General features: G+C 46.1%; 1 protein-coding gene across 4 annotated transcripts in view; it reads left to right on the forward strand.

Moving 5' to 3' along the window:
- Positions 1–16,116, forward strand: part of TAGLN2 (transgelin 2) — a 303,419-nt gene that overhangs the window by 201,472 nt on the left and 85,831 nt on the right. For all 4 annotated transcript variants that reach the window (XM_085637502.1, XM_085637503.1, XM_085637505.1 and 1 more), the window contains exon 3: positions 10,449–10,614. In XM_085637502.1, coding sequence (XP_085493628.1) covers positions 10,449–10,614 — 166 coding nt within the window. The remainder of the gene's footprint in view (positions 1–10,448; positions 10,615–16,116) is intronic.

Consider the following 16,116-nt stretch of genomic DNA (forward strand, 5'->3'; position numbering starts at 1 on the left):
CGGTCATTAATAAGGTTGATTAGTTATTTTCACATCACTCCAAACCATTAGTAAGATTATAATTAATTAATCTAATTAATAAAATGACATGCAAATGGGGTGGGTATACAAAATTTTGCATAACCCGCTCCAGCATTTGCACCAAACTGGTGGGTATACCTGAGGCTGGCGTAATAAGAAGAAATATCTTTATTTCACTTCGTTATTTCACCTTTGCATATATGCTGCATTCTGCAACACGCAAACAAAGAGCAAATAGCCTCATAGGATAGTTTTGCGTGGTTTGGTAAAAAACCCAAAAAAACGCTGCCTTGCATTACATGGGTGGTGCATGGTCGTTCCCTTGGATCCACCCATGCATTTTGTGCTGGCCTTTGCTCTGAGTGCGCCCTGAGCAGAAAAAAAATTGACACCCCTGCTGCTGTTGGTGTAAAACGGGGCCACATGTGGCAGCTTTTCACAGGTCAGTTCCTGGCTTCTTCGAAGCACTGACTTGCCTCTGATTTCAAACATCTTGCATCACCCCTAACTCACCCTCAGCTTAAGTCTGTCAAGCTGTTCTCAAGTTGTTTATTGGTGTGGGGATGGGTGTTGGTGATTGGCAGCTGAGGGTGAAAGGTAGATGGGAGGGCACAGAAGGGGACCGATAGGGTGTTAAATACAGCAATTGAGGGACAAAAAAAAATATTCGAACAAATTTAAACTAAATTGCTGAAGCCAAGGTAGAGGGACGTTGCTGCATGCAAGACCTTAATGCAGAGAAACCACTTTGTGAGCCCCTGTGATGATTGGCGCTCTGAGCCATGGACCAGTACGCCCATGCCAAAAGCTGGCCCTGTTTTGTGTACAAATAATAAACACCGTCTTCTTAAAGCAGGCACACTAGCTTTCCCTGAGTAAGCTCTCGAGTCCCTCTTCCATGTCAAAGGATGTGGCTATTCCACATTTACATGAGGCGACATTTCAGCTGGGGCCCCCCTAGTGTGTGCGAGTCTTAGAATCTATGATTGCTTTGAGATACTCTGCTCCGTCCCATGTCAGTCAGAGCAAGTTGCCCAGACGCCTGGCAGCCTAGTATTCAGTCTTACCAGCTCTCACCAGATGAAGGTTCGGAGAGCCCTGGCACACGCCTGTGGTCTGGTGATGAGCAGAAGTCTGGATGCTTCAGTAAAGGCGGCAGGTGAACAAATGCTCCTATGCTGTAAGCCTTCCTAAAACCCAGTCACAGGTTTTGGGTCATCCTGAATTGTTGTGTAATTGAATCTTTGACTTCCTCCATAAGTAATGCCTTGCTTCTGCTTCAGAACAGCACGCTGTTCCAGGGTGACAGCTCTTTCTTTTTACCATGGCCCCCTCCTGGCATACCGAGTTAGTAACCGTTAACATGGGGAAATTGACCTTTCAGGTCACAACATTGCAAAGGGAGACAGCCCTCTTCTGGGTGGAGCAATGCACCAGGGCCTCAACCCTTCATCACCGCAGCCCCCACCTGGCATACAGAGGGCATGGCTGCACACAAGTTTTCTGCATTCATATTGTGCAATTCAGCCACCAAGGGACATCTTTTCATTTCTCCTATGTTACAGCAAAGTTTAATGTTTTGCCTTTAATTCTTGGCAAATGAGGTCAGAGCATGGCTGGCAAGCAGAAGCCACATGCAAGTCAAGTGCATCCTATATGTGGCCTAGATTCTTATTGTTCGAGGCATGTGGGCTGCTGAATTCATATCTGTGCATAGATCGCCGCCTAGTGTTGGGTCCGGATGTTTGCACGTTGTCCTGGAAGAGTCTTCGAAGTATCCTAGGATAGGTGACTCCTCCCCTGGACTACAGTGCGCATGGGCATCCTCTCCATCCTCAGATTGTTTTTTTCCGCCATTGGGTTCGGATGTGCTTATCTTGACTCAAGTTAGGAAAAACTTTTTCTAGGCCAAAAGGCCTTTAGTTCGCGTCGGTACTGTTCCCGATCGGTATCGATAGCATCTTTGTTAGTTTACTAACTTCCAGAACCAACTTTTTCGCATCTTGCCCCACCATCGACCCGACATCGACGATGGAAGCGAGGACACCATTCAAGCGGTGTCCGGTATGCAATGCGAAATATCCACACATCGACGTCCATCCGGTGTGCAACAAATGTCTGTCACCGGATCACGACGAATCTACATGCATGGCCTGTGCCCGATTCCGATCCAAGAAGACTCTCCGGAATCGACGAGCGGCGAGACTCGAGGCGCAACAAGCGGCACCGGCTCCAGCAGACATCTTCAGCGCCGAGCCCGAAGATGTCGAAGTGGAAAACCTACCCTCCAGTCCCGCTTCCGAACATGACTCCGAATCGGAAGACGTCGACGAAACACTCTTTCGCAGAGATGAAGACGACACCGAGGTAGGAGACTACAATGAGGCCTTAGGGGCCGAAGAGAGTAGCTCCGGTGACGAGCAAGGCCTACCCGTACAGACTGAGGAAAGCCCAGTGCAACAGTCTATGGCTCCGGTCGAGGGATCGCCTTCGGGCCTTACCCAAAACCTATCCCGCAGTTCTTCGGCCCCGCCCTCGGGCCCGGCCTCGGACATTCAGCGGCAGCCATTAATGCCCAAACCGGCTGGTTTCCCTTCTTGGAAACCGAAACCAAAAGCTGCATTGGTTCAATTGAAACCGAAAGTGGCGCTGGTTGGATCGAGGCCCTCCACACCTTCGACGCCAGCAAAACATGTCGGCACCGAGCGCAAGAAACGAGACTTCGGTGCCGAGCTTGAAGCGGCCGACGTCGCAGTCGACGTACGGAAGAAGACCTTCGGTGCCAATAAACCTACTCGGCTCCCGGCACCGACGCAATCGGCTCCGACCCCAAAGGTCAAACTGCCTGCTGCGTCTCCCACCGCGTCGACGGCAACCCAAAGCCACACTCATCAAAGACGTCGACGGCCATTCCCGCCCCTCGACTCGATGACTCACCGGCGCCGAAAAAGTCCACGCCCGCCGCCACAGAACCGGTCGGCGCAAAGGAATCGAGGGCGCTCCAGGTGCGACCCGCTGCTGCGCAACGCACCAAAAACAAAACGGTCCTCCAGGACACGTCGGGCTCAGAGCCAATTAAAGCTCCAACAGCCTCTTCGGCACCAGCCAACATTACTTTTGGCCTGCCACCATCCACGGCCCCGAAACTGTTCCAAATCAGGACACGGGTCACCCACACCACGATTACGCCTGCCGAACGCTCTACGGAGACGTCTCCATCGCATTTCATCGACGCCGACACCGGCAGGATTATTATCCAAAAAAGAAGAATAACTTCTGAGCCAGCTTTGGACTCCTTCCGGATCCCACTTAAGAGAAAGCTGCCAGTGGCTTCGGAACCGGTCCTTTACGAACCTTTCCATTCACCCTACCAGGATCCACAATCCTTCTCTCCCACACACTCCGACACGGATGCGTTGGAGGACTACATGGGTGAGCAAGTCCCCTACCCCGGAGAGATGGACCCTGAAGGCCGACAGGACCCTGATCAAGCTTGGGATGACCCTGTAGACCCAGGTGCACCTATGGATGCACAGGACCCTCAACTCTATGGAGCAAAAACATCTCCCACAGAGGACACTGCCGCGTTCAACGCTCTAATTGAACGCGCTGCGGCCAATCATGGGGTGCAACTTCACTCTGACACCATCGAGGACGACTTTCTTATGGATACTTTTGCATCCTCAGAAAGAAATATAAAGGCTCTGCCCATGTTAAAGGGGGTCCTCAAACCAGCAAAGGACATCTTCAAGGAACCCACCAGGGCAAGAGTGATAAACCCCAGGATCGACAAAAAATACAGATCAGCGCCTGGGGACCCTACTTACATTAGAGGCCAGTTACCTCTGGATTCCATTGTCGTTGCGAATGCTCGCAAGAGAGCACACTCGCAAACAGGTGACGCTCCTCCCCTGGACAAAGAGTCCAAGGTGCTAGAGACCTCCGGCAAACGGGTTGCCGCCCAGGCAGCTAACATATGGCGCATTGCCAATACTCAAGCGCTCCTCGCTCGCTACGATCGAGCGCACTATGACACGTTAGAGCAACTACTCCAACATCTCCCTGACCAATTCAAAGAAGGTGCAGAGATCCTCATCAGGGAGGGACAACTGCTCACAAATGCATCCATTAAGTGTGCACTGGATGCCGCGGATACAGCTGCTAGAGCCATAAACACTAGCGTCATGCTGCGATGACACGCCTGGTTGCGAATCTCCGGATTCAAACCGGAGGTACAAAATAACATCCTCAACCAACCTGTCAACCCCGACTACCTATTCGGCCCGGAGGTTGACACCACCCTAGAAAAAATAAAAAAGGACACGGACACTGCAAAGTCCATGGGGGCCCTACAAACGCAGTCCTTTCGGAGCGGCTCCTTTCGTCGCCCCGGAAATAGAGGAGCAGGTAGAGGACAGGGGTCACAGCAAACATACAACAAGGGCAACACGCAAAACACCTACGATAAAAACACACGGGGTGGATATCGTGGCTCCAGCACAAAGGGCAGAGGACGCGGCTACGGCAATACCAGGTCCTCCCCCAAGAACAAGCAGTGACGCCCTCTCCCTTCCTCCCGACCACATAACACCTGTCGGGGAGGCTACAAAGGTTCCTGTCCACGTGGAACTCCATCACCACGGACAGGTGGGTCAAAGATATTGTCAAATACGGTTACTGTCTAGAACTAACCTCCACTCCACCCACCATACCCCCAAAAAACCGTCCTATGTCCTCAGAGCACTTAACGCTCTTACAGCAGGAGGTGCAAAGTATGCTTCTAAAAGGCGCAATAGAGGTCGTACCTGTCCACGAGCAAGGTACGGGGGTGTACTCCCTGTACTTTTTAATACCAAAAAAGGACGGGTCACTCAGACCTATATTAGACCTGAGACCCCTGAACCAATACATTCTTTCCGAGCATTTTCACATGCTCACTCTACAGCAAGTCCTCCCGCTGCTCAAGCAGGGAGACTTTCTGGCCACACTGGACCTCAAGGATGCGTATTTCCACATACCCATTCACCCCTCACACAAAAAATACCTCAGGTTCACTGTTCAAGGGCAGCACTACCAATTCAAAGTCCTTCCCTTCGGCGTGACAACAGCACCCAGGGTATTCACAAAGTGCCTAGCTACTGTGGCGGCACATCTACGAAGGCAGCACATACACGTCTACCCTTACCTGGACGACTGGCTCGTTCAAGCGAAGTCAGCCCACCAATGTGCCCGCCACATGTCCTGCACCATTCACCTCCTTCACAGTCTGGGGTTCTCACTAAATTACCCAAAATCCCATCTCCAACCCGCACATGTACAACAGTACCTAGGTGCGACTATAGACACTCTGGCAGCCACAGCTCAGCCAAATTTAGTGAGAATCAACAGCATGCAACTGCTGATTTCCAAGTTCAAACCACAACGCTCCCTTCCCGCGCGAGTGTTCATGCAGTTGATAGGCATGATGGCCTCCTGCATCTTCATAGTCCCACACGCGAGACTACATATGCGCCCGCTTCAGGAGTGCTTAGCACATCAGTGGAATCAGGCTCAAGGACAGTTGAAAGACCTAGTGTTTGTGAGCGGTCGGGCATACAACTCTCTGCATTGGTGGAATCCACAAAACCTTTGCAAGGGCCGACCGTTCCAAGAGCCTGTCCCACAAATTATACTGACGGCGGACGCGTCTCTCCAGGGATGGGGAGCTCATGTACTCCATTACACAGTGCAGGGACTATGGACGCAACAACAAAAGAAGATGCACATCAACCTTCTAGAGCTGATGGCAATCTTCCTCGCTATGAAAGCATTCAAAGTACACTTGTGCAACAAAGTCGTGTTGATCCGGACGGACAACATGACTGCCATGTACTACATACAGAAGCAGGGAGGAACACACTCTCCACAGTTGTCTCATCTGGCTCAGAGCATGTGGAAGTGGGCCATTCAAAGGAACATGTTCCTCATGGCAGAACACCTCCCCGGCAAGGACAACCAGATGGCGGATCTGCTCAGCAGACACAGCCACCAAATGCACGAGTGGGAGTTACACCCATCAGTACTCCAACCGTACTTCCAGCAGTGGGGTCATCCAGAAATAGACCTATTCGCCACAAGCGAAAACGCAAAATGCCAAAGCTTTGCCGCCAGGTTCCCACATCCGCAGTCGCAGGGCAATGCGATATGGATGAACTGGTCCGGCAGATTTGCGTACGCTTTTCCCCCAGCACCACTGATACCGCTGGTGGCACGCAAACTCAGACAACACTCACTGACACTCGTCCTGGTTGCTCCAACGTGGGCACGCCAGCCGTGGTACACCACCTTTCTCGAACTTTCCGTGGTGCCACATCAAAGGCTGCGGATCAAACCCGAGCATTTGACGCAGAACCATGGAGAGATTCAGCACCCAGATCCGCAACAGCTGAACCTGGCAATCTGGCTCCTGAAGTCCTAGAGTTTGGCTACCTAAACCCGCCACCTGACTGTATGGACATCATTAAGGAGGCCAGGAGACCCACCACCAGAGCTTGCTATGCAGCCAAATGGAAAAGGTTCGTCATTTATTGCAATAATAATGACATTAACCCGCTAGACGCATCCATCCAAAACATTATTTGTTACCTATTACACCTATACAGATGCAATCTGGCGTACACCTCTATACGTGTCCATTTGACCGCAATATCAGCCTATCTACAAACCAGGCAGCACCTCTCTCTATTCAGAGTGCCTGCCATCAAAGCATTCTTGGAAGGACTCAAACGAGTCATTCCACCTAGCCACCCACCAGCCCCAATGTGGAACCTCAACTTGGTCCTCACACGCCTGATGGGTCCACCCTTTGAACCTCTACACTCATGCGAGATTCAATTCCTTACCTGGAAAGTAGCTTTCCTAGTGGCCATAACTTCTTTACGAAGAGTTAGTGAACTCCAGGCACTAACCATCCAAGAGCCATTTATACAGGTTCACGCCAACAGGGTCGTACTACGTACCAACCCCAAATTCATGCCCAAGGTGGTATCGCAGTTCCACATGAATCAAACTATTGAACTGCCGGTTTTCTTTCAAAACCCACAGACTGTCGCAGAACGGGCACTCCATACACTAGATGTAAAAAGGGCCCTCATGTATTATATCGACAGGACCAAACCCTTTAGGAAAACAAAACAACTTTTCGTTGCCTTTGCCCCACACCACAAAGGCAACGCTATCTCCAAAGCAGGTATAGCCAAATGGATCGTTAAATGTATTCAAATTTGCTACCAAAAGGCTAAACGCACATTAACGATTCCACCACGAGCCCACTCAACACGTAAGTTAGGGGCCTCCATGGCTTTCCTAGGAAACATCATTTTGCATGATATCTGTAGAGCAGCCACCTGGTCCACTACACATACATTTACCAAACACTATTGTGTAGATGTGCAATCAAAACAGCAGGCAGCTGTAGGACAGGCTGTTCTCAAAACTCTTTTTCAGACCGCTGCAGCTGGCACTGGTAGCCGCCGCTAATAAGAGGGCACTGCTATATATTCTATGCACAGATATGAATTCAGCAGCCCACATGCCTCGAACTGATTATGCTACTTACCAGTATGCATCTGTTCTTGGCATGTAGGGCTGCTGACATTCATATCGCCCTCCCTCCTCCCTCCTCCCCGGCGCCTGTAGCAGCTGCAGCTCTCAGAATTACTGTAAAGCATGGTCATCACTTTCTGTATCTACTCCATCACTGCCACAATGGCGAAAAACAATCTGAGGATGGAGGATGCCCATGCGCACTGTAGTCCAGGGGAGGAGTCACCTATCCTAGGATACTTCGAAGACTCTTCCAGGACAACAACGTGCAAACATCCGGACCCAACACTAGGTGGCGATCTATGCACAGATATGAATGTCAGCAGCCCTACATGCCAAGAACAGATGCATACTGGTAAGTAGCATATTCAATACATGGTGCAACATTACAGCCTATTAAATCAAACACAAGAGAAAGAATTGCCATGCATAATCCTGCTTGCTCCTCCATGACCCAAGTATTTAAATTTTGTGCAAAAGTACTAAATCCGTCGCACCACACAAACATGATTTCCAGACATTTGATCTGATATGCTTTATTTACCAGTTCCAATCACTAAATGTTATAGATCTTTTTTTTTTTCCTTGAAAGGTAGACAAGTTACTTTTTTGTAGCTATATAAATTTGAGAGTGCTGGCTAGGACTGTGCTAAATTCTGCAAAGTTGTTACCCTGTCTGGATATTGATTATCTTGTTTTTTGGCCTTCTCACACCAATCTACTGCAGCGATGCTGCAAAGTTTGCGTTGTACTATATTAGAACACAATAACACAGGCTAGCTTTGTTGTTATGATGCTCTTAGGTCTGGCAGACTGATGTAATTCATAGTCATGCTATGTAAGGAATGAATGATAATGTGTGCTACTTAGGGCTGACTCCTTCAGGATGAGTTTACTGTGAATCGGAGAGCCCACAGGTCAGTGTTGCTGTAAACAAGTAGGTCAAGTTGGTCGTCTCCAGTGCACCATGTTGGCAGTGTAACCTGTCTAGGATATGCAAAGTTCTCATTATCAGGCATAGTCTAGTATATATTCTGATTACTGGCCATAGTTTGTGGTGTCTCTGTTCCTACATCTCCCCATTTGGGTAGTTTTTCTATGCAAACTAGCAATATTTCCATCTGAAAGCCTGTGTTTTCTCAAAAGTGCTAGTTGGGACCGGAATTGCATGTGCCTTTTTCTTGTGAGTTAACTTAAGATTTCTTTCTCAGCCAGCTAACACTTAATTGGATGTGGAGCTGATGCCTCTTATTGTGAAATTTATGGTCCGACTCTTACATGGGTATTCTGGTTGTACTGATTTCAGGGTGAACTGTCAGGTTGCGCTGGTAAATGAATGTGAAGGTGGTTTAGATATAGTTTTGCCAGCAATAAGAGCATGAGTTATGTCTGCTATATGTGGAGGTACATTTGGGGGGGGAGGGGTTGTAATTTGTAAAAAGATAAATGTGGAGCCCCAAACCTTTTCTTAAGTTCTATTGCTGAATGTCCGTGTCTCCGTAACCTTTTTCTTTCACTACCCTGCACTTGCTTATTCTTACACGTTCTTTTTTCAATCCCTTTTCTGCCTTCATCATTGTTTTCCTGTCTCTTTCTCCTTTCTTCTGTCTGTCTTTCTCTTGATTTAGGTCATGGTCTGTTGGTGAAAAATTAGCCCCAATCTCCTGAAATGAATGCAGGTGCCCACTAGAGACACAGTGGTTGGTACAGTTGAGTAAGCATACTTCAGATAGGAGAGTGGTCTCCCCTCTAGAGAGCACAGGCACCTAAAGCAATCGCATCTACATGGAAATGTGCTGCACATGGAATTTTTTGATTGGTGGAGTAGGCTGGCAGCAGAGTTAGTTTGTTCAATCATTGAGTAAAAGAAGCTTTACGCTGACAAAAGGCAACATTGTTTTATGTGTAGCATACAAGTGTGAGTCTTCTGCCTAACTCGGGAGTTATTGCATGTATACTCAATATGCACTCAAGATAAACCCGCTAAACATGTGTGAAGTCTTAAGATCTGATGTCACTTCCTGTAAAGTCATGGGTTGTGATGCCACTTCCTGTGATGTCATTTCCTGCAATGTCACCTGCCGTGACATGCATACTGCCTAACTTGGTTATTCCCCCCAGTGTGCTTGGGGAGAGGCCGGAGGCCCCTCGCACTACTTGGCTGTACTACATACGGGAGAAGACCCCTCCTGTACCCCCATCTTTGCCCTTTTATTGTACAGCTTGTCTACATACATTTTGTTTGGTAGTGCTTCCTATGCTCCATGCATATGGCACAGAGCCTTTGCCCATCTTAACACAAACATGGCCTGCATAAACATTAAGTCGGGCTGCAGCCCAGAAACGGCAGGTTTCGCATTGCAGTCAGTCTTGTAAGTGTGGGCCTCGTCTATGCTATAGATTGTCACCCAGTGGCAATTTTGTTTTATGCATTGGGATGTCTCAGCACATTATTTTTTTCTCTCGCCTTTTAGGCATTGAAGATTTGGGCCTTAATTTGAACGCTGTCTTTTCCCCTTCTGCTCTTGATTGGAAATTCACAGGTGGCTAGTGCCATCGTTTTATTTGGTGGCTGCGAAAAGGTGGTTGTTTACTAACCACTTTGTGCTCCAGCCACACACAGGTGACTAGTCCTTTCAAGGTGCAATAAGTATTTCTAATCAGGTAAGTGAACGTTATGGATTCTTGTTGTTTTGATGTCTTGGAGAAGAATTTGCTCAATTTGAAAGAGATATCTTGGAAAGTCTTACTGAAAAATCAATTGGGGAAGGCAACTTGGATAATGTTTGTGATAAGCGTGAAATGCTTTTTAAACCTTTTTTTTCTGCTCCTGATTTTTCTAGGTGTTATGCAAACTAATAAACAGCCTTGCTCCAGGATCGGTAAAAAAGATTCAGAAGTCCACCATGGCCTTCAAACAAATGGAGCAAATATCACAGTTCCTACAAGCCAGTGCGGCTTATGGCTTGACAGCGGCTGACCAGTTCCAGACCGTAGACCTATGGGAAGGTATGGACCTCAGAGGAAGGGCAAAATGAAGGGAATATTGTACCATACATGTATTGCTGTTCCTTTCTCTTGAACCATTGGGCATTTTTGAAGTCTGCACAATAAGACCAATTGTATGTATTATAGACTTGGTTTTATGTCCACCCTTTACTCATGATTCTATGGGTTTCTTGTCTATCTCACTTTCTTTCTCCCGATTTTTATGTCTTTCTTCCAAATTATTGATTTTCCCACCAAGGGAGCATTTTGGTCTTACTGTGTTTTGATCGGATGAGCCATATACTCCCATTGTTGACATGACACCTAGCATTGCATTTTCTGTCCCTCACTTTGCCTCTTCTCACTCCTAGTAATTAAATGCCCCTTATCTCACTTAATTAATAAATTAGGCACTTCCAGTGGCTGCTTGCCCTTAAGATTACTCGAGCTCTGTGAACCACCGATGCTGTAACATCACAGAAGGCTGGCCATGTGTTCACATGTGTGGTGGCCATCTTGCAGTTTTTTTTCTTTTTGGTTTAAGAAAAATCATTCCAAGATGACCTCTGCATATGCATGTGTATGTGTGGCAGCAGTATTTAAATATTCCACAATGGCTGCTACACATGTTGGTGACCGCACAGCAGTCATGGAACGCTTTTTCTTTGACTTCAATGAAAGCAATTTAAATACTGACACCACACATTTGGGCACTCGCATGACTGCCATCTGGTTAAAGATTATAACAAAATCATTGGCAAAGTCAGTAGTCATGTGCCAGACTTATTGATTTTACCAATGTTTGTTGAAATGTTATCATTTAGAAGGAATGCTTGATGAGATTTTGCACATGGATTGCATCTCCATTGGGTGCTGTGTATTGAGTACAATAATGCATACTTCGAAGAAACAAAGTAAAATGGTTAGACAGAGGATCCGATTCAGTTGAACACAATTGTGCATTGCTCTAGGTAACCTGTTGAATGTAACAGCAAAACCTTACTTTGATTGGACCTGTACGGTAGTAGGATTTGCCTAAGAAAGGAAGCCTCTTCTTTGAGGAGGCACTGTAGTCATGGTGATTGTAGAGTAACGCGTAGTAGACTCTGCTCCATACCGAGTGCTTCATAGGTGTCTAACTCAACAAAACTGCAGATGGACCTCTTATGCCGCTGGATGTTTGTATTAGAAATTCTCCTGGTGAAAATCTTTGTTACTATAGTAGTGTCTTCCACCTAAGTTCTCCTCACACCAAATGTAGTTTTTACAGCAGCCTGAGAAGTGCTTGTAGAGTATCTGATTCTTTTGGAGGCCTCTTGTTAGCTACGGTATAAATGGCGTCCTTCATAATATGGTATTATTTAGTGCTGGGCTAAAGGAAAATATTTCTGGTGGGCCTACTGTAATTTTGCAGGCTTGTTTGTGAAACCAGTCTGTCAAGATGTGACATGGAACTCAGTCCCTCTGTCTCAGTCTACACAGTAATCTGCCTTGTCCTGCTTGAGGTGCGGAGGAGGACATGTGCCACGTCAATGCGCATCATTAGAGCTCCATTGACGGCAATGCAGTGGCTCAGGGCTAACAATAGCTGGTATAAGCCTTCTGCAACAGTCCAATGTTTTTGTTCGTTTCTCCCCTTTTAATTCAGAACATTCTCCCCTGAGTCGGTTGAGTGTTAAAATAGCCTTATTTTCATTCTGCTTTGGGCAGTTCAGGTTGTTAAAAATGCAGCACAGGCCTAAAACTGTGGTTTATGGTATATAACCTGCATATTCCGTGGCAGTGGGCCATAGTGCTATGTTACACCATGTTGTTTTAAATTCTGACATTGGAAATTTAATGACAACAGATTCATGCGGAAGCTTGCAATTTAAATACAAAGTTTTTTTATTCTAAAAATGTAGTTACCCATAACGCAGTAATGACCTTGGTGAATGTGAATTATGGCATGTGGCCGTGGATACCCTTATACAACCTTGGAAGGCAAAGACCTAACCTTGACCTTGGGAGATTCTCATGCATGGACCGGATACACTTGAGCTCTCTGAAGGGACAATGACTAGAGTTAAATAAAAAATGTATTGTGATTTATGGGTAAATAGTCTTATCGTAGTTTGCCTGATAATCCAATTCTTGCAGTCTCATACACTTAAAAGCAATGGCTGTTTATTTTTCTTTAATCCTTGATAGTTTATATGTGTGGGATATTTGCCTAGGATTTCTAGAAGCTTCCCTTGTCCCCTAGACGCAATGGCTGCAGCCCTGGCACCATACAAGAAACAATAGAATTCTGGTAGGTCATTTAAATTCAATTCAAACAACTTTATTCGGTTTACCACGAAACCATGAAAGGCAGATGAAACCATTCAAAATACTATACATGTAAAACACAATCTAGCTTCATTACAAAATGCAAGCATCATGGCCACAGAAAATCCATCAACACAACAAACTAAAACTAAAGTAGAATTGATCAAGGGTCTAAAAAAAGAGAGTACACTGTAATAAAACAAAATATGTGTAAGATGTTAAACATATACCAATTGACTTTTAATGTTCCTAGCCTTCAATATGTAGCTAGCAATAGTCAAACAAAGGACCGGTGAGTGCAGTTGCTGGAGAAAAGTGAGGGCAAGTTTGTGCTGTCTAAAATTCAAATTTTGCAAGTTCAGAATAACATATCGACGCCTAGGACCAGAAAAAAAAGACAAAACAAAATAAAGTGCTAAGTACATTGTGCAGAAATGTTGTCATATAGACAGGCTGGGAGAACCATGCGATCGTCATAGATCTAAGCAAATGTGACCAGATTGTGGGCTTTATGGATATGAAATCTTGTGAATACAAATCTGTTCAGGATTTGTAACCAAATTTAGAAATGGTCGAGTCCCTGGGGAAGGGTATCAAAGGTAAAAGTGCAGTGACTGTACTTAGTGCACTCCTAGTGAGTTTTCACTGTATATTGATAACTGGTGTAAAGGGCCTTCAGTGTGCTTTTGCTCATAGTTGGTGCCCTCGGGATTCTCGAAATAATCTTTGATACTTAAACTCATGCAGAGATCTCGGATGTACTTCAGCCAAGGAATTCTATAAGCACATTCAAGTAATAGGCAGCCATGCTCGATAGGTCTATTAGGGCAACCTTATGTTTGGCCCATATGAAGTTAAAACCAAAGGAAATGATGGACGGAGTGTTGAACATTGCAAGCACTCACCCCCAGTCAACTGATCTGGGTTTAATCCATCACCGTTCTTTAGCCCACTCTGCCACCCCAGTTCAGACATGGCCATATGCAAATCAGTCTGACCCTGTGCCTCATGGGAACAGTCCAGCCCGAACTGCCAAGCCATGTCTTCTCTGGACCGGAAACAAGCTTCCTAGGACCGGTTTCGTGAGTCCCTTGCTCACTTTGCCAATGGATTCAAGCAAGCCTGGCTGAAGACGGCTGAAATGCCAGAAACCGGTCTTAGGAAGCTTGTTTCCGGTCCAGAGAAGACATGGCTTGGCAGTTCGGGCTGGACTTAGGTCATGGTCTGTTGGTGAAAAATTAGCCCCAATCTCCTGAAATGAATGCAGGTGCCCACTAGAGACACAAAGTGGTTGGTACAGTTGAGTAAGCGTACTTCAGATAGGAGAGCGGTCTCCCCTCTAGAGAGCACAGGCACCTAAAGCAATCACATCTACATGGAAATGTGCTGCACATGGAATTTTTTGATTGGTGGAGTAGGCTGGCAGCAGAGTTAGTTTGTTCAATCATTGAGTAAAGGAAGCTTTACGCTGACAAAAGGCAACATTGTTTTATGTGTAGCATACAAGTGTGAGTCTTCTGCCTAACTCGGGAGTTATTGCATGTATACTCAATATGCACTCAAGATAAACCTGCTAAACATGTGTGAAGTCTTAAGATCTGATGTCACTTCCTAGGTCTGATGCTGCTAAGATGAGCTGCTGCAGGAGTCTGGGATGAAAGCGTGAGCCTAAACTGTGTGTCTTATGGTGTGAAGTCATGTGCCCTGGCCACTGCAGCACACCTGTGGAAGTAGTGTCCGCATGTGTTTATACCTACTAGGACAAACTACTGACTTACCGGTTTGAAAGTCCTGGGGTAGGGAAAATATGTGAGGTATTGTCTAGAGTTTCATGGTGCTAAGATGAGGTGATGCCGGAGTCGGGGATGAAAGCGTGAGTCCAAACTGTGTCTCATATGCTGTGAAGTCATGTGCTCTGGCCGCTGTGCCACATCTGTCAAGTAGTGTCAGCATGTAGTTATACTTACTCAGATGAACTTTTGTTTTGAACATTGTAACTTGTGTATGGTGCTTAGGGGGTGTTATTCAGGGAGTGCGAAGGCAAATTTGCACGTATCAAATCAATACGGTATTTGTAAAGTGCAAACTACTCACCCCTATGGGTCTGAAGGTCCTCGAGGCCGGCGTGGAAATTATTTGAGCTATTAAGTGAGATATTGCCCAGAGTCACATGGTGCTGAGCTGAGGTGTCCAAAGGTGTCCTTCATAAGCATTTCCAAACCTTTCCCAGTCAATGTGCCTAGGTCATTTCCACCACAATGCATAATCATGAGGTCAGGGTGTGGAAGATGCAAAGAGGTTTTAACCAAAGGTAGCAATTGGTGCCACTTCAATCTTCTCTGTGCAAACCATTTAATATCCACATTTTGTAAACCTAGGTCTAAGTCAATACGTCTGTGTTCTGCATACCTCTTGCACCAGAAAATATAGCTATGTCCTACGATCCACACTAGCATTTTGGCGGTATGGCTGGAAGGTATGGAAAGATGTCTGTAGCTCATGCAGTTCCTTGGTAGAATAAGAGCTATGTTTAAAGATGGGGAACTACTTTTTTTTGCCATACAAAACTACACGTGTTTGGGAGATGAAAAGCATTATTTTTTAAAAGTAGGGTGCACATTCATTTTGTGGAAAAGCATCTTTGTGATTGGTTAAAAAAAGCAGTTTCAACGTGGAGTACATATCATAGGATAACATTTGCTCAACTCAACCCCACCTGCTACTTGCATTTGGAAGACACTGTTCGAACTTAAAACAATTGTGATCTTTTAACCTGCACGTGCCATTAACTGTTCGAGAAAATGTGGCAAAAATTATCGTTAAGTTTAAAAAAATGTATGAACTTTTAACCTGCACATGTTGTAGAATGTTCTAGAAAGTGTGTTGATAGAATACGTTGCACTTCTGACTTCTATGGGTTGTTGAATCTTGAAAAAAACGGTTTATATGGAAAATTAAAAAGAAACCAATAGAGAAGTTTTGAAACCTAAAAGAATCTAGGAACTATTCTAATTTGTTCTTTACATGTATTTATGTGTGGAGCAACAAAATTATAGACACAACAGCACCAGGAAGAGGAAGAAGCAGGGAGTGGGGGGGATGGGGGGAGATGGGCAGAATGGCACAATTAAGTACAGCACAAGTATAGACAAACAATGGCCAAAATGAAACCCCAACAAGGAGCACAAGTCACACAACCCGCCAACATCACAC

The sequence above is a fragment of the Triturus cristatus genome, chromosome 12 (genome assembly GCF_964204655.1).
Source record: "Triturus cristatus chromosome 12, aTriCri1.1, whole genome shotgun sequence".
NCBI classification, from domain to species: Eukaryota; Metazoa; Chordata; class Amphibia; order Caudata; family Salamandridae; genus Triturus; species Triturus cristatus.